This window comes from Endocarpon pusillum (assembly GCF_000464535.1).
Source record: "Endocarpon pusillum Z07020 unplaced genomic scaffold scaffold2538, whole genome shotgun sequence".
Lineage (NCBI taxonomy): Eukaryota > Fungi > Ascomycota > Eurotiomycetes > Verrucariales > Verrucariaceae > Endocarpon > Endocarpon pusillum.
The window spans coordinates 316,647-340,414 of record NW_006916203.1 but is presented as its reverse complement, the minus strand read 5'-3'; the positions used below and the strand labels follow the sequence as shown (position 1 = coordinate 340,414).

General features: G+C 49.5%; 7 protein-coding genes across 7 annotated transcripts; 3 read left to right on the top strand and 4 right to left on the bottom strand.

Moving 5' to 3' along the window:
- Positions 1-218: 218 nt before the first annotated feature.
- EPUS_02885 (uncharacterized protein) lies at positions 219-1,056 on the bottom strand (the record flags this gene model as incomplete). Its single annotated transcript, XM_007803644.1, has 2 exons — positions 219-725; positions 775-1,056. 2 exons carry the CDS (start codon positions 1,054-1,056, stop codon positions 219-221), a joined length of 789 nt encoding a protein of 262 aa, XP_007801835.1.
- Positions 1,057-2,484: 1,428 nt separating this feature from the next.
- EPUS_02884 (uncharacterized protein) lies at positions 2,485-4,843 on the bottom strand (the record flags this gene model as incomplete). The annotated part of the gene is made up of 3 exons (XM_007803643.1): positions 2,485-4,430; positions 4,477-4,644; positions 4,699-4,843. 3 exons carry the CDS (start codon positions 4,841-4,843, stop codon positions 2,485-2,487), a joined length of 2,259 nt encoding a protein of 752 aa, XP_007801834.1.
- A 298-nt stretch (positions 4,844-5,141) lies between these two features.
- Positions 5,142-8,746, top strand: EPUS_02883 (uncharacterized protein; the record flags this gene model as incomplete). The annotated part of the gene is made up of 2 exons (XM_007803642.1): positions 5,142-5,298; positions 5,352-8,746. The coding sequence occupies 2 exons, from the start codon at positions 5,142-5,144 to the stop codon at positions 8,744-8,746; spliced, it is 3,552 nt and encodes a 1,183-aa protein (XP_007801833.1).
- Positions 8,747-9,456: 710 nt separating this feature from the next.
- EPUS_02882 (uncharacterized protein) lies at positions 9,457-11,089 on the top strand (the record flags this gene model as incomplete). The annotated part of the gene is made up of 3 exons (XM_007803641.1): positions 9,457-9,910; positions 9,956-10,261; positions 10,314-11,089. The coding sequence occupies 3 exons, from the start codon at positions 9,457-9,459 to the stop codon at positions 11,087-11,089; spliced, it is 1,536 nt and encodes a 511-aa protein (XP_007801832.1).
- An 813-nt stretch (positions 11,090-11,902) lies between these two features.
- Positions 11,903-13,766, top strand: EPUS_02881 (uncharacterized protein; the record flags this gene model as incomplete). The annotated part of the gene is made up of 2 exons (XM_007803640.1): positions 11,903-11,932; positions 12,129-13,766. 2 exons carry the CDS (start codon positions 11,903-11,905, stop codon positions 13,764-13,766), a joined length of 1,668 nt encoding a protein of 555 aa, XP_007801831.1.
- Positions 13,767-17,527: 3,761 nt separating this feature from the next.
- EPUS_02880 (uncharacterized protein) lies at positions 17,528-18,232 on the bottom strand (the record flags this gene model as incomplete). Its single annotated transcript, XM_007803639.1, has 1 exon — positions 17,528-18,232. The coding sequence occupies one exon, from the start codon at positions 18,230-18,232 to the stop codon at positions 17,528-17,530; it is 705 nt and encodes a 234-aa protein (XP_007801830.1).
- A 2,148-nt stretch (positions 18,233-20,380) lies between these two features.
- On the bottom strand, positions 20,381-22,808 carry EPUS_02879 (uncharacterized protein; the record flags this gene model as incomplete). Its single annotated transcript, XM_007803638.1, has 6 exons — positions 20,381-21,840; positions 21,894-22,041; positions 22,091-22,198; positions 22,263-22,367; positions 22,424-22,652; positions 22,702-22,808. 6 exons carry the CDS (start codon positions 22,806-22,808, stop codon positions 20,381-20,383), a joined length of 2,157 nt encoding a protein of 718 aa, XP_007801829.1.
- Positions 22,809-23,768: the final 960 nt, after the last annotated feature.

Below are 23,768 nucleotides of genomic sequence, written 5' to 3'. Positions count from 1 at the left end.
TATTTAATTAAGGTTATCTTGGCATCTGTGTATTGACCAATAAAAAAACGGGTCCATTTAACGTCAGAATGGTGGATATCTACCACGACCAATAGGCTCCTCTTCCACCCATTGCCTAGTCCAAAATCCGTCCATGAGTCCGCTGATTTCCATAAAGGGTCCCAAAATATCCCTAAAAACGCCAGCAAGAGGCTTTTCCCCTACCAACCACGTTCCCGTCACGACTCATCTGCAGCATAAATCCAGTATTGTGCCGAATACTCCACCGTGAAAACGCCTGGGTTCTTCCCCTCACAAGTCTTCGGAGGACTCCCTCCTACAGTATTAACTCTGTAGACGTGCTTTAACCCGCCTTTGGTGCCATCGATCGTGTTCAGCTTCAACCAAGCCAGCGCGGGCTCACCATTAGGACCTTCTGGTGCGTCACTGGGGGCTGGACTCGCACTGTCTCTCTTGGTGACTGCATAGCCGTATTGCTTTTGAGGGGCAGTATCAAGATCGAAGACAGGTGTGGTGTTGTCGGTAAAGAAGTGGTAGCCGGAAAAGAGGATATTGGTGGGCTGGAAATTTGCCGTCGGGTCGGATGGCAGTGGGTAGTTGATAACTAAGTTGGTCATCATGGTTGTGAGCGAGGGATAGTTGCTTTCGGTGCAAGAGGCATTGTAAAGGGACGCAACGGCGCCAATTGGTGCAGGTACCGAAGACGAGTTTGCGCAGGTGTAGTTCTATGATGCGTCAGTGAAGGAAAAAATGAGACCCGTCGGAAGGGCTTACTTGTATGCCCCGGCCAATAGCGACGTGGCTCAAATATGTGTCGGGGTCTGGACCCGGGAGCGGAGTGGGTGCGACTGGCATCGACGCTTTACTCATATCGCATGCTGGCGGATTTGGGAAGTCGGGTGACTTCCTCGCTTCTTGTATTCTCTTGTCGACTTCCTGGTAGAACCGTGCAAGCGGCGCTGACCAGCTGTAGATGCCGCTTTCGGTGATCATCGGTGATGGTGCAGCCAGCGAATTGCTTGCCAGGAATGCCAGTAAGAAATATATTGAATGCATCTTATTATATGTGTGTTGATGTGACTTGGGGTGAGCTGCCACTCCACGCTCGGATTTCCTGGCCAGCAGAGCAGAGCAGAGCAATCACAACAGCAATGACGACAAGTATTCGAGAGGTGTAATAGAGCGAAAGACATCTTGCTGAAAGGCGCCGTACGCCTGCAGATATACACAATTATCTCCAAGCGACGAAATCAAGAATATCCCACTATATCCTGAGCCGCCTGGTCAAGCGACCAATCCACCTTCTGGCGCGGCTGACTTGCCCAGAGAGAGATCTATTCCTGGAAACTGAGCTTGTGATTGGAGAGATTGATGCGCCAGACCTTGGCCGAGAAAGGATTGGCAGCGGAAAAGGTTGAACGCGTCTGGGTAAATGTGCAGATCGCCTGCAGAAATAGCACTGGCTGCAAGGGATCTTTTCCAGTTCGGGCCAAGCGTCAGCGGCTGGCTAAGTCTGATATATTTATCTAGTACGCAAGTTACTAGTGGTACAGTATTCGAGTATCGAGTAGAGGCACCAAGCGCGACATGAGCAGCAACTCCCGTAGCACTACTATTTTCTTGTGTCCTCCTAGCTGACCTACAAGAGACGGCTCAGTTGAGTATGGGCTATAAATACTAGTAGCCCGGTCATAACTTTCTATTGAACTGCAGCATCAATGCTTAGTGAAGCAAGCATAAGGTCTTCGGTTGTCAGTAGCATCCGTGGGGAAGTTGAAACGCATTCTGTGGGCGATCTTCCGCAGATTAGAGCACAAGCGCTCTATGTCGACGTGGCATGCCGCGGTGTCCCTGGCCGAAACAATGATAGCCGGGACGGTTTGTTTTCGATCTTGGACGGAAGCTCGTCCTAGGGTCCGAACCCCACCGGATATCAGGTACAAGTGGATCTTCATCCCCATGGTTGTAGTACAAGCTCGAACGCTTCCCACAACGGAGCAAACGATAGATGTCTGCAAAGCTGGAATCCCTTAGTCGAAAGAAAACAAATACAAGACCCCGGTAAAAGCGGGGTTAACTTCAGTATACTCATTGGTTGCTCTACCCGCCACACGTAAAAACCTTAAACACGCCAGGGTTGCGCAATCTTCAACCACAGGATAAGCTTCGTCTGGCGGCTCTATCGCGGGCTCCTGCTTGCCAGTCGAGCCAAATTCCCGAAATAGATCTGCCACAGGACAAGAAAATGATCATCAACCACATACACAGCTGGGTAGCCGCGCACCGGCCCATGTCATATCGTACGGTGGCGAACAATGGCCTTGTAAAAGGTCAGACAATGTGCAGTAGACGCCAATGTACGGAATGCCATTTACATTGTAGACGCGATTTTTGTGGTACGGTCCATGAGCGTTTTTACATTCAAGTGGGCGTCATACCCAAAATCTCATACACCTGGGGCATCTTGCAACATCCATGGCCTTTTCAGCTTCCTTGAAAGTCATCCGGCTGCCACTCTTGAGGACTTGAGTCTTTCCCGAAACCCGCTCCTCCAGCTGCTGCAACCGCTGCCGCGCCATTGCCAAGACCAGCAGCGTGCTTATCGACCTGCACGCTGCCGCTCTGGTAGAGCATGAGGAACATGAGAATATGCAGTGCGATACAATACCCGGCAAATAGATTTCGGCTTATTCTGTTCGCCAAGACCATCCGAGTGATTGAAAATATGATCCTTTCTGGAATGCTCATTCGCTTATACGCTCGAGCTGATTCTCGGCCTCGGAAAGCGGCAAAAGGAGATATGTTTGCCTCATACTGTGTCTTGTACCGATCAAATGATCCGGATGATGCATTTGTTGAAACTTGTATAGTCGCGTGACTAGGTTCTTGCGAATACGCAGAGGAAGACGAAGTCGTGGTAGGAAGTCCCCTGTTATACGTTGACACGTAGCGTGTCTTCTCGTATAGGCTCAAATTGTCTTTCTGAAGTGATGCAACTTCTTGACGTAGCGACGTGACGGTAGCGTAGGTTTTCGACAGCTCCTCCTCGAGTTGCGAATTCTTCTGCTTGAACCGATCCCGCTGGGCCTGGACCATTGGCAGTATTCCAGAGCCACCTCCGACCGGTTCTCCTGCCCGAAGTGCTTCCAACGTGCTAGACGGCGTTCGCGATCCCGTATCAAAGCCCGAGATGATTGACGACGTCGGGGAAGCTCGGCCCCTGCGTGTGGACTGCGGATATCGCAGGGTGCCGGCCACTGACATGCCGGAGGATGGAAAATCATTCGATGATTCTTCCTGAACCTTTAAGAGATCATTTTCGAGTGACACTGTTAGCTGTTGTGACTTTTCAAGATCCGCATTTGTTCTCGAAAGGTCTTCTTGTAGGTTATGAAGCTGTTTTTGCAAATCTTGATGAGAGACTCTCAACATAGTCATTTCGCTGCTCAGCTTCTTGTTTCTTGCCATCAGCAGTTGCTCTAATGACTCTTTGCTACCTTTCTGCGCTGTTCCATTCGCTAGAAAACTTGTGGTATCAGGGTCGTCGTCATCACCAGTGGAAAACTCGATTGACTTAATCATATCAAGTTCACGTTTTAATTCATCATAGTCAGCCCACCTCTCGATTTTCAGTTTCAGCTCTTCGATCTCATTACCCATCTGACGCTTTTGCCGCTCGATCTGAACTAGCTTGTTCTCCCATTGGTGCTTCTCAGCATCCTTATCTAGGCGAGCCGCATCAAGTCGCCGAAGGAGGGCAGAATTCTCCGATTGTAGTGTCTGAAATGTAGGATCATCTTGAATGGTTGAAGATCTCCCAGATTGTGATTGTGATACAGCTTGTGCTAATTCCATCCGGAGCTGCTCATTGCGCGCTTCGATATCCGCTAGCCGCGCTGTTGTCTTCTCGAGGTCGGCGTGAGCCATCTCCAGTTCGGTAGCAGCTGCATCACCCTGCCATACAGATTCAGAATCAGATCCAGCATTCTGACCCAACCTTTGAGAGACTTCGTAGTTCGCCTTAAGCTCCTTCAACAAGCGATCCTGGTTCTCAAGCTTGTCCTGCAATGCTTTCTCTTTCGCATCCCAATTGTCCTGCTTCTCCTGTAGCACTTTGGACCATGAAATTTCAAGCTCGTTATATTGCCGATGCTGATCTTGCTCTAGTTGACTGCGGCTGGTCCTTTCTTCATTGAGGCGCCTTTCTGTATCCTCTAACTGTGAAGTGATCCTATCGAGCCTCCTTCGTAGTGTGTCCCTCTCCTCTGTAATCTTTGGCAGTGTGTCTTCTGAGACGACTAATGATTCGACGCACGCTTCCAGCAATGGAAACGGATCAGGCGCCTCAGAAAGCGACGAATATAGCTGAAGAAAGGCGGAAGATGAAGTCTTTCCTTGGTTGGTAAGCAGGTCAATGAATGTCTGATACGCTGTGTGATGTCAACCCTTGCTCAGACTTGATGGTCATCCCCATACCTTTGAGTAATCCTTTGTACTCTGCTAGCTTTCCAGCATCGTCTAATTTGCGAAAGTCCTTAGTCTTCTGTGCGAGGTCCTTGCGCTGTGTTAGAGAATCGCGTTGATGTGCAACGACTTCAGAAGCGGTAGAGTCAAGCTTTGATACGAGTGTAGATAAATCAATGCCTGCGAAAGCGTTACGAGGTTGCTAGAGCAGGCGAGAACTGATGTCGTACGCACCTCTCCAAGCAGCAATTGCTCTTTGAAACTTGTCGTCTGGGCCAGGTATAGCTTCAGGCCCTGCGTCACCATAGGGCACGGCTGTCTTGTGATCGTTGTCAATATCGCCAGGCACCCTGGCTTCTTCGGCCACCATCATGTCCATATTTGCTATCACACTAGAACTCTGAAATATATTCAACAATGGTCAGTTAGGATAGATGTGTCCCTCATGATACTACCGCGAAGGGCTCCTTCATAAGGTTGTACGAGAAAATGAAGTGTGATCGACTCTCTATATGCTGCACGGCATCAGGTGCTAGCGTGATGCGCAAATGGCGGAAAGCACCGCAGGCAGATCCCGCCCCCGGGCCTATTTTAAGGCTGCCTAACTTAACTGGTAATCAACTTAGTAGGATTGAGGTAAGCTCCATCTTTTGAGACGTGTGCTCGCATATGGCACGATGACAGTGGATGATTTTGATAGCGTTCCAAGGAAAAGAAGACGGCTAGACAGGCCTGATGTACAGCCCTACGTTCTTAAACCGCTCCTGCAAAATGTTCGTCTTGCCGACGACGACTCTGCGGAGGCCGTCCATATCAACTGCGTTGAATACTGGAGTGTGTGCATCAAACACCGATATCTTATCCCAGCTGATTTTCCTTTGCTATAGATGACAATCTTTACATAGGAACATCCGCCTCGGAGATACTTCACTATGTGTCTCTTCCTGCAGAGCCATCAGACGATTCAAGCGAGCCTACCTTTATTGAAGCGTCGCGACTGCACCCTGCCGGGTATGGAAACGAAGGTATATTGCCAGAAGCCCAAGGGGTGAAGAGCATCACTATTTTGCCAGCAGCTTCCAGAGCTTGTATTCTTTGCAACGGAACCGTTTCATTTTATACATTACCAGAGCTAAGTCCTGCTCCGAATGGAAGAGAGGTGCAAGGCTGTCAGTGGGTGGGCGGCATAGATCTGAATCAAGAAGAACAACAGGATAATGGCCCTCAGGATCTTATGGTTGCCAGTGCTAGACGTATAACCATTGTAAGAGTTGGTGACAAGATTCAGGGGCTCAAGAACATCCAATTTCCCGGATGTCTCAAATCAGTCCGAAGAGATACGATCGCTTGCGTGGCTGATGGCGAGAAATACGCCTTGTTGGAAGTGGAACATCAGCAGAAGATTCCGCTCTTCCCTATCTCATCCCTCGAAGATTCGCAAGATGTCAGCGTCAGTGGCGTCGAGGCTTTGCCAGCGCTTGATGCACCTTTGCCTACCAGAACTTCTTCTCTAGCTCAACATGACCCTCTAGCAGGGAACACGTCTAGGCACAACAGGAACTCCAGTCTTGGTAATCTTGTGTCAGGATTGGGCAAAAGGCAGCCAAGTCCGACAGCGGACAGCTCTACACGAGAAAGACCAGCATCCCCCAATTCTGGACTTAGAAGTCTCTCACTAAACAAAGCTCCTTCACACACAAGGAATGTCTCCTCCACAGCTCCGCAACAAAGTTTGCTCTCTCAGACACCTAGCTCACCCGCTACGGTACCTGTGACCCCAAAAGGTGAATCAAAGAGCCATGCAGTGATTCTACAGCCTCATATTCTGTCTCTTACACGAAACGAATTTCTTCTGACCACTGGTACGACCAGGAACGAGCCAGGGGTAGGCATGTTTGTCAATCTCGAAGGAGACGTGGTTCGAGGAACTGTCGAGTTTGCAAATTACCCAGAATCGATCGTACTTGACCGATCTGCGATGAATCTTAACCCATCAGCTGCACAGGAGCCGAGTTCTGCCTTATTGTGTGTCATGATGGGATCCGACGTAGGCGAGGGCGCAGGAAAAATAATACAGCTTCTATCACTTTCTTTCGATTCTGGTGCTATGATGAAATCTAGCGACTTAATCAATGTACCTGAAGGAAGCCGGCATGTAGGCATCAAAGACACTACGAGCGCGATAATCCATGGATTTCATCAGGTCGGTAAATTACTGCGACTGGTCCGAGTGCACATAGCAGAGTACGGGGAGCTGGAGACAGGAAGTGCTTCTAGGCTTACCCAAGCTGGTGATGTGACACCAGAATGGGAAGTCAAGAGAAACAAAGAGGAAGCTGACTTTGCCCAGACATTCGGCAAGACTAGGAGCCAAGTCATTGTGTGGTCCGACAACACTCTGCTTTGCTTGAATCAGAATCCTTTGATTCTGCAATTAGAGGCTGAGCTGCAAGTAGCCCGTGATGTTGACGAGGAGGAGGTTGTGACAGAAATATTTGAGAAGTTGCGCGATCTGGAAGTTCGAACAGAGACCGACTTTCTGAGCTTTAACTACATCCGACAGAAGGCTAGTTTGATCATGTTGGCGAAAGTGATGGCAAGCAATCTGGCTGATTCCATGCTTACAGCGATGAAGTCGGCAGAAAATATGCTGATTGAAAGCAATCTCGACCCTCGCATAGTGATGTTATTGACCCCTATGCTCAAAGAAGAAGCGTTACAGGGACCTCAAGGTATTTGGCTTCCAGCAGGCCTTGCTGGCCTGGTAGAGGGCATGCTAGAGTCTGGAACGATAGCAGCCGAAGATGTCACAACAGAGTTTTGGCAGATGGTGAAGCGGTACATGGCGATTTGGCAGGGCAAGAGAGGATTTGGAAGCATCACAGATGAACAATACGTCTTTGACAGTGTCGATGCTGGGCTCCTCCATGTGCTATTACATCTTGAGCAGTCACTCCCTCGGAGCTCTTCCGCTGCTTCATCGATCCGAACAAAGCTTTACAATGTCGTGGATAATTGGAAGGGAGATTTCGATCGTGCTGTCGTGTTACTAGAGGACTATCGAAGACTCTTCCCACTTAGCCGATTGTACCAGAGCCGAAGACTTGCAAGGGATGTTCTCGCTACCTGGAAAAGAGTCATCAATGGTGAAGTCGATGGCGTAGGCGAGCTAAATCCCGAGTCCGCTGAAGTGCAAATGCGGCGCTATCTTGTCAACATCCGCGATACAGCTCTAGTACAGGAATACGTACTTTGGCTAGCACAGAAAAACCCTGATCTTGCAGTCGAAGTTCTTACCGACGATAAGAGTAGGGTCAGTTTCCCGCCACCCCTTGCCCTTCAGCTTCTCAAGAAGGATGCTCCTGGCGCCGTTCAGAATTATCTCGAATATTTGGTTTTCAACAAAGGCAGTTCCAGATATGCCGATGATTTGATCGCGTATTATCTGGATTCAGTTCTCAGTGTCCTTGAATCGTCCGAGGCGGCACGTGAATCTCTTGCGCAATCATATTCTACGTATCGTGCTCTTGAGCCACCGAAGCCGACGTATCTGAATTTCATCCATGAGAATGCTCCTCCAGAACCCTGGTGGCAGTCTCGCCTTCGTCTTCTACAACTCCTTGGAGGTGGTCACTACGCCTCAGCTAGTACATCAGCAGAATCGGAGCTCGCATATTCCATTCCGACCGTCCTTGCTCGTCTCGCTCCATTTTCCAAGTATCTTGTTTCGGAATCTATCATCCTAGATGCTCGTCAGGGAAGACACCGGCAAGCGCTGAGCCTTTTGACTCATGGGCTTGGCGACTATGATACTGCCGTGCGTTATTGCTACTTCGCTGGCCCTCAGTCCGCAAGACCTGGCCCTATTGACGAATCACAACTGCCAACTTTCGAGGTGCAGAAAGACCTCTTTGATGCTCTCCTGGATGATTTTCTGTCCATCGAGGACTCATCTGCTCGTCTTGACCGATCGAGTGAATTGTTAGCTAAATTCGCGAACTGGTTTGATCCAATTGTGGTGTTGCAGAAAGTTCCAGGGGACTGGAGTGTGGACGTTCTCGCAGAGTTCCTACTCAGGACTATGCGCGCGCTACGAGGGGAAATGTTGGAAGCAAGTGTCGTGAAGGCTCTAAGCGCGGCAGAGTACTTGAGGAAGCAGGCTGAATTTGTTGAAGTCTGTGAAAAGCTGGGAGCAAGAATGGAAGGCGAGAGAGCACTAGACACGGAGGGTGCCATTGAAATTGCTGCTGCGTTATCAAACGGCGATGGTCCTGATGTTTGATGATTCCCAGGTTCGAGCCAAGAGGGCTTCCCTTCGATGCTGCAAGGCTGACCAAGGAGTCAGATGCCCGCATACTCGGCGCTTGATTGAATTGTACAAGCGCCATTAAATAATTCAATCCATGCCCCAACAGACTTGTTTTCTTATGCTTTCATAAGTATAAAGGTGGTCGGACTTGTGTACTCATCACGACACATTCCAACTTGGGAACAACATCGTCGTAGCACAAGGATACTGTATTGACGCTTGTGCGAGGAAGTTTTTGCATAAGTGATAACCGCCCCTACAGCCAAACGTAGACAAGACAACGGCCATGTCTTCTGAAACAGCTGCTTACTACGAACTTACGCTGCAGTAGTAGTACTCAGTAGTAGGCTGGCGGCTGGCCTATAGGCTTGGCTACCGCCACCCTGCCTGGCACTGGCACTGCTCCGAAACAATTGCCCCCAATGTGATGTGTGGAGTGACATGACCATCGCGGCCACTTCTCTTGCTTCATCGCCAAAGCAATGGCTCTGCCATCCCTGCGACACTATCCTCGCCGTTCTTATAGGCATCACGCTGGCGCGATTATATATTGACACACCACAGTCGCCACCATTGTATGTACTACAACCTTCAATCACCCTACTTGCTGCTTGCGCACTCGTCTATCAAAGTTTGTCGTCTCTCGATCTCGTCTCTCTGTGTCACCTACGGTCGAATGAACCATGCAGAAACATGTGGCTATGAAGCCGAATGCAATCTACCGTTCTTCTCAGGTTTCCTTCCCGCCCTTGACGCCCACAGCGTCCACCCTACCCTCGCCATCATCCAATACTATCTTATCGGTCTCGCCTACAATCATCAGCCCTGACATCGGCCAGCAACCACCACTACAGGCCGCAGGGTTGGCACCGTCGTCGGTCATCATCAATATCAGCGCAGGATCTACAGGGAAGGGCATATTAATTGGAATCCTGTCGGCCTTCGGCTCAGCCGGTATCGCAGTGCTCGTGCTTGCAATCTTCTTTTTCTTCAGGTACACGAATCGAGGAAGGATAATACTAGATCGGATTGGTAGGCCTGGTGAATATGACGATGAGCAGGTATTCGCAAGAGAAGAGGCAGATGCTTTGGAAACCATGGATGAGCTGCAGAGGACCGAGTATCTAAGAGCCAAAGGTAACGCTGTCTGCGCTGATCTTTGCAGTATGCTAATGAATGCAGCATTTGTGCAGGCAAACCCACCAGAGACTCAAATGACAGACATATCACTCTCACAGTTCCTTGCCATCCAAGAAAAGGGAGTTTCAGCATGGGAGTTCGAACCTGAATTGGAGATTGCCAATTGTTTCGTTGAAGCCAGAACCGAGATTGAGTTCTTCGATTCTGTCTGTAGTGTGCAGAGTAATCTGCCCGTACCAAAGCAGAACGAGGTCTACTACTGGGAAGCCAAAATATACGACAAGCCAGAAACAAGTCAAATCAGCATCGGCATGACTACAAAGCCCTACCCTCTTTTCCGTTTACCCGGTATTTGAAGCTCGACTTCACTTGTTCATGTAACACAACTAACAGTATGCAGGGTTCCACAAATCCTCGGTAGCCTATCTGTCGTCTGGACATCGGCGATATAACCAGCCATTTGCAGCAACGAACTACGGCCCACCCTACGTACAAGGCGACGTTGTAGGGGTTGGCTATCGACCAAGAACTGGCACCATTTTTTTCACCCGCAATGGGAAGAAGCTCGAAGATGTTGCACACGGACTGAAATCCCAGAACTTTTTCCCAACCGTGGGGGCCAATGGGCCTTGCACAGTGCACGTCAATTTTGGTCAGATGGGTTTCGTTTTCATTGAGGCAAATGTGAAAAAATGGGGACTGGCACCAATGACAGGAAGTCTTGCCCCACCGCCGCCGTACGGTAGCGAGCAGGGCAGCATTCTTCTAGAAGCTGGTCGGGATGGTGTCAGTCCCTCGCAACGAAACGAGCACGGTCACTCCAGATCCAGGAGTGGGATTACCCGAATCGGGTTTCCAACCAGTCCTGGGCCTCAACGATCACCAACTGACATATCTCTGTCGCACTTGGCGCGTATACCTTCGAGTGAAGATCCAGGAGAAGGGAGAAGCTCAGGTCGACACGATGAAGCGGTTGAGATTGATGCTGGACCTTCTGAAAGCCAACAACCACCTGAGTACACAAGTCCTGAAGGTAGTCAGAAAAGCAGTGAAGAGGGCGGAGAAGACGCGCCATTAGTGCGCAGAGGTGGCCATCAACCTCCTATACCCACCTATGATGCTGCTATGGGAAATGCTCCAGATACCGAGTTTCATGATGATACCAATGAACATTGACGAAGCATTTATTACCCATTCTCCTTGGTTTGGCCATATGGTGTTGGCGGCTGTCAATTAGCGCTCATTGCATCGGCATCTGGGTGGGAATGGTGTTTTACAGGTGGCTGTAGGCTTTAGGCACAAAATGTGGTAGTGAACATGATGAAGTATATATAAGGGAATTTACTCTGACTCAAAGCAAGGCGGTCGTGATCGCCTTACTCCTATACAATCAATTCTTTTTTGACGGGTTACCCTGCAGCACTAGGCGAACCTTATTGATCGGCAAACTGTGCCCCCAAGCGAGACTTGCTGTCCCAAAGTGAAGCTCGTGTGACCATGCTGTTAAGATCCTGTCGGGCGATCAGGACCTCTCGTTGCAGTAGAAAAGTCAATGGGTTGAGCAGTGTCACATGCCAGATCTGGAAGCAGCCAAACGCGGTCAAACGCCAACATACTTGATACCGAGAAGCATTCCGATATTTCAGCCTGCGGTGTCACATCCTTTGTCAAAACAATCCAGTTCTTTACAGCAGATACATCTCCGCGCAAGAAGTGTGATCCATTAAGCCGGCGCATGATCAAGAATCGACATAACTATTTGAACGCCCGCTCGCACAAGCCCTCCCTTGGCCCTGCATTCATCTTGATTAAACCTGTACTCATTCAGAACCCCAGCTGCAATAGTTGACTTCCAGGGTTGGATCGCCATTGTGGAGCTCACAACTGAAGAAAGACCGACTCGGGGTCACAAGGAGAACACCGTCAGGGATATAGCAAGCAGTCGGTTATTGATAGAATAAATGCGAGGGGATAGCCGCAGGGGGGATCATGGGCGACCTCCGCCAGCCAGGACGTATGGTAAACAAGAAGGCGCCTCGTTTCAGGTCATAGTATTGGTAAGCAATGGAGCCCAGAAGCGTCGTTGAGGTTGTCTGAAACCTTGCCCATCATCGTCTCCTACGCGTCATGAAACAGACTATTTCATTGTTCTTCTAATCTATCTCGGCTCGTTGCATAAATCTAGCATCAGGCTAACGTTGTCTGTGCGTTCCAGGGCTCAAGCGGAGGACCCAGAGAAGATACAGTTACTGGGCTTCTTGTGCGATCTACCAGCAGCGAATGGAAGAAGGGGTCGCTCATTGCAGTGGACGCTGGAGCACACCTAGCAAAGATAATTCGCATTCTCGAGGACGAGCATGAACTGCCATGGAACAGTCAGATCGTTCCAGAAAAGGACTACTCTAGGACCCTGACCAGCGGTCCATTTGCTGGAGTTCAAACTTCCAGCATATCTGCCAAAGCTACCGCCCTATACATATTTCGCGAACTACTACATTCATTCCTAATCACGCACCCTCACCTCGATCATCTAAGTGGTATGGGAATAAATACACCTGCCCTCGAGTACGGTCGTGAAGCCAAAGCCATCGTCGCGCTACCTTCAACCATTGATGCAATAAAGAACCATATTTTCAATGATGTGATTTGGCCGAATCTCTCGGACGAGGGGCACGGCGTCGGATTTGTCACCTATCGCAGGCTCATCGAGGGGGGAAATCCACGCTTGGGTCAGGGTGAAGGAAGGGGTTATGTAAATGTTTGTGATGGACTAGCGACGAAATGCTGGAGTGTCAGTCATGGCCGCTGTAGACGGCGGAGTCAAACCATTAGTCATCAACGCGATGGTAGTTTGGGTTTCGCTCCTGACGGCTACCCGTTTTCTGCCCGAAGGATCTCACAAGTGTCTGACGGGTACATGAATGCTGCCGGCCCACCACATCATGCAAGCCTGCCGGTTACCCAGCCCGCCTTTCCCAGAACTCCTGGCGCTCACAGTGAAAACGCTGACCCAATTACCCATTACCAACCTGTCGACAGCTCAGCGTTCTTCATCAGAAACGACTTCAATGGCCAAGAGATCATTATCTTCGGTGACATTGAACCTGACTCGGTCTCCCTTCATCCTCGAAACCAAGTGGTCTGGGAAGACGCAGCGCCCAAGATCATCTCTGGAACGTTGAAAGCCATGTTCATAGAGTGCTCTTTTGACGACTCCGTCCGCGATGAAGACCTCTACGGCCATCTCTGTCCTCGGCATCTCATAGCCGAACTCGGTGTTCTCGCTGGTAAGGTAATGACGCACAGACGAAACCAACAAGGCATGAGCCTACAAGAGCCACCGAGCCCTGGCGCGGTCAAGAAGAAACGAAAACGAAATAGCGACGAGCCTTCCGGCACTCTAGCAGCCGCCTCAGCCCCTAACGGCTCCGCAAACCACCTTTCCCCTACCACCCCTAGGCCGACTGACATTCCTGCCCCAGGCCAAACTCACGCGCGCAGTCTATCTCATACCCGTCGCGCCAGGACTGTCCACATCGCAGATGGCAGCCCTCACGACCCGGCCAAGATCCTCGGTGACGATCATTTGCGTCCTCTTACACCTGGCGGTTCGGTTGCTCGGCCGGAAACGCCCGGCAGGTACCAGAGTCCACATCCTGCCGTTTCGACACCAAGCCATCTGCCTGCACCACTGAAAGGGCTGACTGTACATATCATTCATGTCAAGGATACTTTGGCGGATGGGCCGCCTCCTGGGGAGGTTATCCTGAAGCAGTTAAGAGACCGTGGAACTGAGGCTGGGTTGGGTTGTGAGTTTGATGTCACCAGCGATGGAGAGTCTATTTGGATATGAGAGAAGCTGTCATGAAGGCCGCTAGTGTCTTGTGAGGCTTATGGCTTGCTGATATCTCTGTGCGCATACTCTCTTTGTAACCATGACCATTTTATCTCGGATAGCTCACTCTTGTTAGTCAATTTCGGTCAGGCTGGACAGTTGGCTAAGCTTCTTAGCTGACACGCTGCTCATGTTCTCAACTCCTTCATACACTGAATATACTGGATACTTCGATAGTGAGTTCCGCTCGTACCCGGACAACCGTCATCCCCATCTTCATTAGTCACCCCGCGCCGTCATTGGCTCAAGTCGTCATCAGCTTTCATCGCATCCATAGCCCCGTGAAATGCCTCATCATCACTTTTACCAACAATACCAATGCAACAGCGCACATATGGCGTATCGGGAGGATTGTTTAATAAGCTGAAGTCGCTGGTCTCCGCTACGCGATGAGATATTCCTCGGCAGTGATTCTTTCCGCAAACTCCGCTCCCATGAAAAGGGACAGGCATTATTGATGGTCGGTAGGGTTGCGTATTGAATAGGAGTGGCTGGCTTGTTATAGTTCGGTGATGAAGCTCTGACAGCACGGCGTTTGTTCTATGTCATGCGAAAGTTGAAGATCTTTGATCCTCAAGACCTGTTTGCCGCAGCCATTGAGAACATTCTGATTGTGGGTAATCGGGCTTTTAGCAGGCGTCCTGTCCTGCTGACATCGTCACGTAGTTGTGGCGAACCATTGAGGCTGCATTTGGATGCTGTGGGCGGAGATGTAGGGCTGAGAACGGGATCAACTACCTTGTCATCATGCACACTTATCCCGGATCCAACTTTGGCTCTCCTGTAAATGAAGTTGTCACCGTCAAAGTCAAGGTTGGACACATAAGAAAAAGAATCATACAGTACCCACTCAAAAGTTTGAACGCAAAACGCGCTAAAGTCGAATTTTACGCGTTTTTTCTCTACAACCCTCTTACTTCAACAACGAATTATGTCACAACGCAGGCCATTACGCGAAATCAGTGGTAATAGGCCTGTAGGCCATGAATTGACGACTAATGAGCGAGCTCAGATAGTCGGTGCCGTCAAATGCGGTGCCAGAATCGCTGACACCTCAAGAACGCTCAATTTCACCCCCGAAACTGTCCGAACAACTATTCAACGCGAATCAATACGCCACGCCAACGAGACCCTACCACGCTCTGGCCGCCCTAAAAAGGCAACCGAGAGGGACATTCGTACAATTGTACGCTGTGTTCGAATCAATCCAAAGCATACATATCGTCAAATCAAGGCTGAACTACAAATTTCACTCTCAGCGAGTACGATCAAGCGCATCCTTGCTTCATTCTATATTAGGAAATAATAATGTAAATAAAGACCTGAATTAAGTAAGGCAGTAGCTAAGCTTCGTTATAAATAGGTTTTGCTTCAAAAAGACTAGAGTATAGAGGAATAAGGACTAATTATCTTTAGTAATAAATTAAGCGTTAAACAAGGTAAAAGGGATTATTAATAATAGGCCTAGTATATAACTAAACAGAAGTAGTCTCCTTAATTTATTTAAACCTATTCTAAAGGCTATAATACAAGCATTATAGTATAAGGTACTATAGCTTAAAAAACGTTTAGACCTAGTTATAATAATCTATAATAAGTAGGCTAAACGTAATAGATACTTAGCCAACTTATATATTAATATACTTAACTAAACTATTAAAAGATGCTAGCAACTAGGTATGACCTTTATACAGGATAACGCCCTTATTTATACAGCCAAAAAGATATCAAAATAGTTCTAAGAACAGGCTATACCAGTGCTTAATTAGCCTTTATACTCCCCAGATTTGTGCAATGGCTCGAAACTAGAACAAGTCAATAGTCCATAGATTGCTAAAACGTAAGCTGAGGAGTCTATCTACAGTGCGGCCAGCGCTCTACTCTATATACTCCTCCATCGAACACAAGGGGTGCTACTAGTTAACCTGCGCGGAGGATCCGACGGAGTATCTGCAGGGCCAGAAGCGGTAGCTTCCCTCTGGAGGAGATTGTACTTCCCTAAAGGGGTCGTATCAATCTCCTGTTCCATGGTACTCGTACGGGGGGCCACGTGCCGTACGGATGCCTCTATCGGCGGCATTGTAGCTTGACGGCAAGAGTTCCGCGTGCCGTTGTGGATACGCCATCGGCGCTGCTATCCGAGTGCGTGGCTGGTCCCGTGTATTTCCTGCGCCATGGCAGAGGAGATACTCCATCCATCACAATTTGAACCCAATTAAACACGTCTGGGCCAAAATGAAATAGTGGATCAACGAGCAGTATCCACACCTTAAGGATATAGGGAATTCGCAGAGCGCCTATGACGAATTGGCCCGGGTCATAGTAGAGGCCTGGGAGGCCATTCCTCAAGAATATATTGACAGTCTTATCAAGAGTATGGATAACAGGGTCAATGCCGTACTCGAGGCAAAAGGATGGCACACCAGGTACTAGAATCAAGAGTCTTAATCAGGAAATTAGTATAATTCAAATCGCAAGAACCAGGTGAGCATTTTGAGCCACTTTTCATTGAATTCCCAAAAATTTTCGCATCGTAGTAGTAAAATGTATGGGGAGTTGAAAATATCGGGGTGGGGCGCGAAAGTGGGGTGCGTTCAGACTTTTGACCTAGTACTGTAGGCTATGGTCGCTGTGGTGCAGACCCTAGTAGAGAAAATTGACATCGCCGTAAAAAAAACTGCACTTGTACTCTGTATACTCACTGTGTTGAAGGAGAGCACACCTGCTGCGTCCGGTCAGAACCAAGCAGTCCTTCAGCTTATAGTTACTTACCAGAGTCAGCCAGGGAACCCTTCACCTTATGTCTACATACTGCTGTCACTTAAAAACTTAAGTAAGTTGGCTAGCAACTTCATTAACCTTCTTAGTGATCCACTTCTCATGTTCTCTACGTAACTTAGTTCTTCTTCATATAACCTTCTAACTTTCTAACCGTTCTTGACCTAGTTCCAGTGAAAAGCTGTTGATCCCAAAGGGCCGCGGTCACAATTGGCCGCTAACCAGCTATTTGTCTGACAAAAGCACTCCCGCCGTACTGTGTAAGAGTTTCACAGGTTTTTTCTAAGAATTTTCGGTGGCAAATATGGTTGTCCTCAAACTGGGTTGCACGGTCAATTGATGTTGGTTAGTCGACTAAAGACACATTTAATTGCAACCTTCATCAGATGACTGTTGACGAGTCCGATCGATAGCCGGCGAGACTTTCTTACACCTTCTACCCGAGGCAGCTTACAGTCCAGGTTTGCATTAAGCTGTGGATACCGACGTGTACTCACTACCAGTTAATGCAGTTGATGCTGCTTCGCCTCGGAATGGTTTTGATATATCCAAAATGCACTTACACATTAACAACCACAGAGCAGTGATGATTTGAAGGACTTATGGATCCTTGAACATCAGAGCAACAGCCAAATGACAACAAAGAACCTTCAATTCATACAGCTTTCTGCAAGGTCAATGCCGAATAGGTATCAGGAGCGGCCTATATACCTGAAAGACCGTTACTACTGCTTAAGTTCATTGGAATGGCGGAGCATACTAATAGCATAATAGATACAGAGCAAGCCACTAATAATTGCTTCACGCTTAACAAAACAAAGACCTCTAACGTTGTCATGGTACAATCTACAGGTGAATGATGTGATAAAAATGCGGCATCCGGGACGGAAAAAGAGTCGAATGGTTTCGCAACCATCCGTGAGGGCCTCCCTTTTCGCCTCTCACTCTTCAAACTCCTGAGCCAGTCCACGAAGCTCCTTCCAAAACTCCGGATCACCTTCCTCGCCATTCTGCGGCTTGATATCAGAAGGATACACCACTCTCCACTCTGCATCCCTTACCAGTCCACCTCTCTTCCACATGGCATCCAAAAGGTACACATCCAAATCCTCCTCTTCGTCCGGCTGCGTTGCGTTCGCCTCGTCCCAGGCGCGCTTCAGTCCCTTGATCGTGGTCATGAAATCTCTGGGCAGCATCTCATAGATCACTGGGTCGTTGAAGAGACCCATCGTCTTCAGGACCTTGACCGAGACCATGTAATACGGCATTGAACGATACAGCCGGGGGAGGGTGTCAAGGCAGACGGTGGCATCGTCAATATCTTCGCGTGTAAGATCGAAGGCTGGCTCGTCTTCTGAATTGGAACCTCGGCGGAGAGGGAGAGCGCCGGTCATGGAATCGTTCACGTCGCGGATATGCTTCTCAATCCTCACATGTGGTGTTTTTCGTTTCACTCTAACACCGCCACGTCTCCTCCCGAGCGCCTCTTTGAAATCCTGATCCTCCTCCTCAATCAAAAGGTCAATCAGTCGTTGAATGTCATTGTTAGTCCACCTCCCGTCTTGAGTGTCAACGTCGATGTTGTTGCCAAGGGAGAGGAGCTGGGCTTTCATGAATTCACGCTCCCTAAGCTCCTTTCGTGTCATGGTGTCCGTCTGCCGTAAGGACCCCAGCTTTTTGTGGCTCGGTTGCGGGATCGGAAATCTTGTTGGTGATACGATCCTTGTTGGCGGGCACGATGAGCACTTTTTTACATAGGGGTTCTGAATCCCAAGATTTAACTTGCTGGGAGTGTCGATCAAAGGGCAATCGGAGCATACTATGAAGGTCTCTGATGAATGAGCCTTTCACTCATGAGCAACATGGCAATGCTTCTTTGTATGGTGTGTGAATGTGGGTTGCCGGTTTCGGCGTTTTCTGCATCGGGTGAAATATTTCCCACTACCTAGGTCATTGTTGTTGACCATGGTCAGTCATTCAACAGACAATCGCATAATGGCATTCGCAATAAGAGCCATATCAAACGCCATTCCAACACCAACTCCATTGTCAAACCCTTGGTCATAAAGGATGACCACAACTTGAACTTGATAGCCATCACTCTGGTTGCCAAGGCGCCAAGAAACGACCTCCTTTGTTCCTTTGTTCCTTTGTCCATGTTGAGATAGCACAGACCTTTCCACTCTTCACCCACGCACTAACCTCAGCATCGGAGTAGAGTTGCAGAGCTCTCGGTAAATCGCTGGTCATGGTCGAGAACTGACACGTTCCTTATCCACACCTCACTATCATCATAGATCCAATCTTGGCCCACCATTGAGAACCTTTCGGTAGACAAGGTAGGTACCAAGCCGCGAAGGACATGGTACCATTATATCCCAAGGCCTTCTTATGGCTCGAGGGCAGTTTGTCTATTCTTCAGCGAACAATCGAAAATCGCGACTTCCCATAATATCCTCAACGTGTACGTGTAATGGAGACAAACGGGACCTGCAAAAGAAGGGCTGGTACTCGATAACACAGAGCAGCATATCTGCAATATCCAGACTTATTCCTCGCACCTAGCTACTGGTGTGAGAAAGGCTCAAAGTCACTGACATATGCCCGCCCCTTGGGCCTTAATGTACAACTATCAGCTTATCTGACTGACTGGTGCAAGCCCCTCCCACAGAGCCCCTCCGTCACACATATATACACCATCAAGCAAGCAAAGAACCAATCCAGCCGAAAAAAGACGTTCATACACGAACCGCTTGCCGGAACACCAGACAAGAAGCGGAAACCCCAGACCAGTTTCTCGTCCAAGTACTTTCGAAATCGCAATACCTTATCCGATACGAGTGGGCCTTGCACGACCTTCTCTCACCCCAAGCTCGGTTCGACATCAAGGGCGGCAATCATACCGGTCAAGGGGTTGAAAATCGCTCAACACTTCTCCGGAGAGTGCACCCAGTTGATCGAGAAGCCTAGCTAGGCGATAAAGTCTTCTTGGTCGCAGGCTGCTGCCATCCATGCCAGGTTAAAGCCCCGCCCAGCAAACACACCATGTCACTTAGCTCAGCAAACATTTCGTTACCCTCCCTATCAACTCCGATCCGTGCATGATACCCCCATGCATCAGCATCAGCATCAGAATCAGAATCAGAATCAGAATCTGCATCAGTGGAGTTCTATATCCCAACGCCCGCCGGCCCCGCCGTTCATGGCAGGCCGCAGATCGATCACACGATATATCACACATCGCGGTGGGCGGCCACAAGACTTAGACGAGGGGGGTTTGGTTCTGTTACCGGGGGCCATAATTAGACGTCGGATGGTTGGGACGGTGCAGGACTCCCTTAACAATGAGGGGAAGGTGCTTTAGGAAACCTGCATGATATGTATGGGTTGATTGGGTGGGTAGTATATTCGTAGGTTTGAGACACATGGCGATTTGCATGTTCTTCATTTGGGGAAGGGGGGGGGGAATTCATATTGATGCCGGAAAGAAGACGCTTTACATAATCGTGGGTAGGGTAGGCTGACGTGGATTACGGAATAAGGACCAGTGTTCGATCGAGCACAGAGATAACAGGCGGAGAGAAACATGTGCAATAGTCGGCCGTTATATTGAGTTCTATCGTGTCATCGTTGCAAATATAGCGTTCATAGATTTCGAAATCTAGATCCAAATGTTATACACCAGCCCACTTTGAACTCCATGCTTCGGGCGCATAAATACCAAGTCCACATAGGGAAGCGATAGAAGAGTCTCGTTCGCAAATAAGGTTTTCACTCCTCGCACATTTTCATCATCATGTTTGTACCGCAACCCCTTTCCTAGTTCCTGCCTCCTCGATATAGAAGCCAAATACCAAACGATACAGATCCCTCAACCACCCATAATACCCCGTCTGCACCATTGCCGCCACCGCTCGCGCGACATAAACAGCCCCCGCCCTCATCGGCGGACCAATCTCCCTAAATCCGTTCGCATCTGCTAGCACGGCTTTCTTGTAGTGTTCGAGAAGGTTGACCTGCCAGGTAAGGCTGCCGAACGAGTCCGAGGGCATGGATTTGGTGAACGTAGGGAGGGTGAGCGGTCCAGAGCGCTGGAAGCCAGAGTTTTGAGCCGCTTTGACGAAGAGGAGTTTGAGGAGGGTGAAATTTGGGTCCTCGACGATGGCATTAGCGTTGACGGAAGGACTGGTGATGGTGTGAGCGGAAGAGACGTTGCTCAGGGATGAGTTGCGCGATGAGGCAGAGAGCGTGGAGGACGAGGAGGACCATTTGTTGTGGGGCGGTCGGCGGGTCTGTGAGGAGTCTTGTGAGTGGGCAGTTGAGTGAGAGGAGGGCTGCTGCTGCTGCTGTTCCTGATGGCCAGCGGCCAGGATGAGGATATTGGGGGTTGGTGCCTCATCTGGGGACAAGTTGACGGTATCTTCGAATATCGTGGTCGGTGTTTCGGGCAAACCACGCTGCCCGTTATTGCCAACTGTTGGGATGAAGCCAAACTGCTGCGCTTGCTGGAAAGCTTGCGTGAATGTGGTCTGGCTGGGTCGAGGTGTGCCGCGATCAGGTCGAATCTGTGTCCATCCTTCTCGAAACAGGTCACACAACTCCCAACATGCCTGGACGGCGGAGCCAAGAAGCTCTTCGTCTGGATCTTTCCCCTCCCTCTTGTTCTGACGGAGACTGAATAGCATTTCTGCAAGCGACCAGCAGGCACGCAATAATGAATCCGTCTCCTCGGCTAGTCGCGATTTCTGCTTCATCAATCGGTGGCAAAGAGTGATGTAAAAGTCTAGTGTCCGTTCTCGAAATGCCTCGGGCAAATGCCTGTCGTGAGTGTTGTATAGATGGTTGTTGAGCTCAAAGCTGACTCGCAGGACAGAGTCTGCACCTTCGTTCTCTCTGACCCTTACGTCGAACAAGGCTTGACAAAAGTCTCGACAGAGGTCGAGCGTTGGCCTGACATGACTGGTCGTATCATCGTCCCGGCTGTCGTATAGCTTTTGGCAAAGCTTCCAACATGACTTCCATGCATACTCTTGGAGGTCACCCTTGCCAGCGAAGTTGAATATCCGCTCCCGGTGAATGTAGCTCAAGCTTGCTAGAGTATTGCATAACGTCCAACACTCGGCGAGTGCTGTCCTCAAAGCTTCAATCTCCTCTGCCGTGTCTTTGAATTGTCCAATGGTTTTCTGAATGGCGCCAAGCTCCTCTTCGCCGGCTCCTAGACCTGCTTCAATATCATAGGGACCTTCAGGGATGTCTAGACACCGCTTTAGCAAAGCCAGGAACCACAGCTAATAAGGAAAAATATACCTTCAAGACTTGTCTCGAGTGGCTTTTTGTCAAATGAATCTACTTCCAATCGTGTCTGAGCACGAGGGGTGGCTCTTTCGGACCAATCCTTAACCGGCTGGATAGTGGTAGTCAACGCTGGCGGTGAAGTGGGGCCTGTCGCTTGTTTCTGAGGCTAGGTAAGCGTTTGCAATCTTCTCCTCTGCTGCAAGACCCACCAATGATTCTCCATTGGCCTGGGCAGCGACTGGCGATCTAACAGTGGTATCTGACCGTAGCGAAGGTGACGGACTGGAACGGGTCTTGGCCTGTTCCGTACTCCTGGCCTGCAGTTCGGTCAGTGGACTGCAACGGTTCCTACGCGACTCTGCAGCCAGAGACAGAACATACAAATTCTGCGAACCCTGGCGGAGCGTGTATGACAGATTGAGGAGGTTCGTCCTCATCAGATCTCGACCGAGACGGTACAAGTCTTGCAGGTGTCGACGTTTTGATCTGGCCCCAAGTATATCAGCATATGTCCATGCGCGCACATCGTTCTCTTCACCTACAGTAAGCTCCGGCTGCCGTAGAGTAGGTGGGTGACTCCGAACCACGCGCTTGGCTTCACTTGGAATTTCCTTCTGATGTTCCAAAGCCTCATCCAGATCCGCAAATTCAGTCCCATTTGAAGACGGTGCAACTGGGGAGGGATCGATGTAAGTTTCGTTACTGCCATTATTGCTTGGATTGGGTGATGGAGCCGAGAGGTAGGAGTGGGCTTCTTGAGTAGACGACATCCTGCATACATGTTAGTTCATACCCAGCGTCCAAGTGGTGGTGCACCTACATAGAGTTACGAATTTCACTTATGCTCTGACCCGAATGTGGGGAGCCAGGAAGGTTCGCAAAGGGTGAAAAGGCAGACAAAAGACTGCTGGTGGAAGGAGAGGACATCAGTGGTGGTTTAACAGCTATCATCTTCAAAAGCGTCAAGATGTGGGTTCAGTCAACATGCGCCTGCGTTTGCCGGAGATACCGCCTTCCAAAGACACGGCCTTGGAGGAGAAGAGATGGACAGTAAATGTACTCCGTCTATCTGGTTAGAGACGAGGGGATCTCTCGCAAAGCTTTGCTACTCCAGACCCCATGCGATGAGAGATCGAGAGCCAAGCTAGATTAGTGAAGCACCAGTGGAGGTTGACTAGCAGAGGCTATGTTTTGGCGGAATACGGAGGAGAAGTTGAACAGTACGGAGGATGTCCAGTCCTGATCGACGCGTACAACGGCAAAGATACTTCCTTGGATAGAAGATGTTGACTTGTGATGCTGTACAGCTGTCACGGCGCGACCTGATGGTCGCTGCCTTCCAGCAGAAGTCTCCCAAGGTTGTACAAAAATTGTCGCGTTGAATATCCGTGCCGAGATGGTTTCCAGCTGGCAAACAGACTGCTCTGCTCTGATTCGATGAGCTGAGCTGACGAAGATTAAGTAATGCAAGTCCCCGCTCAAGAAGGACTTGGTCGAAGATCAGGAGATACCTGTTCCAAGCCGGATACTTTCCTGGAGGCCGGTGGCTTGTGGTCGGATTCAAGTCGGATTCAAGTCGCGTTGACGCGATACTCAGTCGGCCTGTTTTGGGGCGTCGTCGAACCAAGTACACGGGACAAGGTTGGAGATGTGATTGTCCCCAAGAGTTTCAATGCTGCATTAGCCTGAGCTAGCTGTGCCATCTTTCAGCTGCTGGATTCCTCTCCTTGGACCATTAGTCGACCATTAAAGCCACCACTACAACCAAAGCAAGCACTTGCAAGGATCTAAGCGCCTACGCTTCAGAGAGCGCTAATACTATGGCCATCCTTCGAGGCTTGGTATTGTGGATGCTCACCAACTTGAATGTCGAACACATGCCACGAC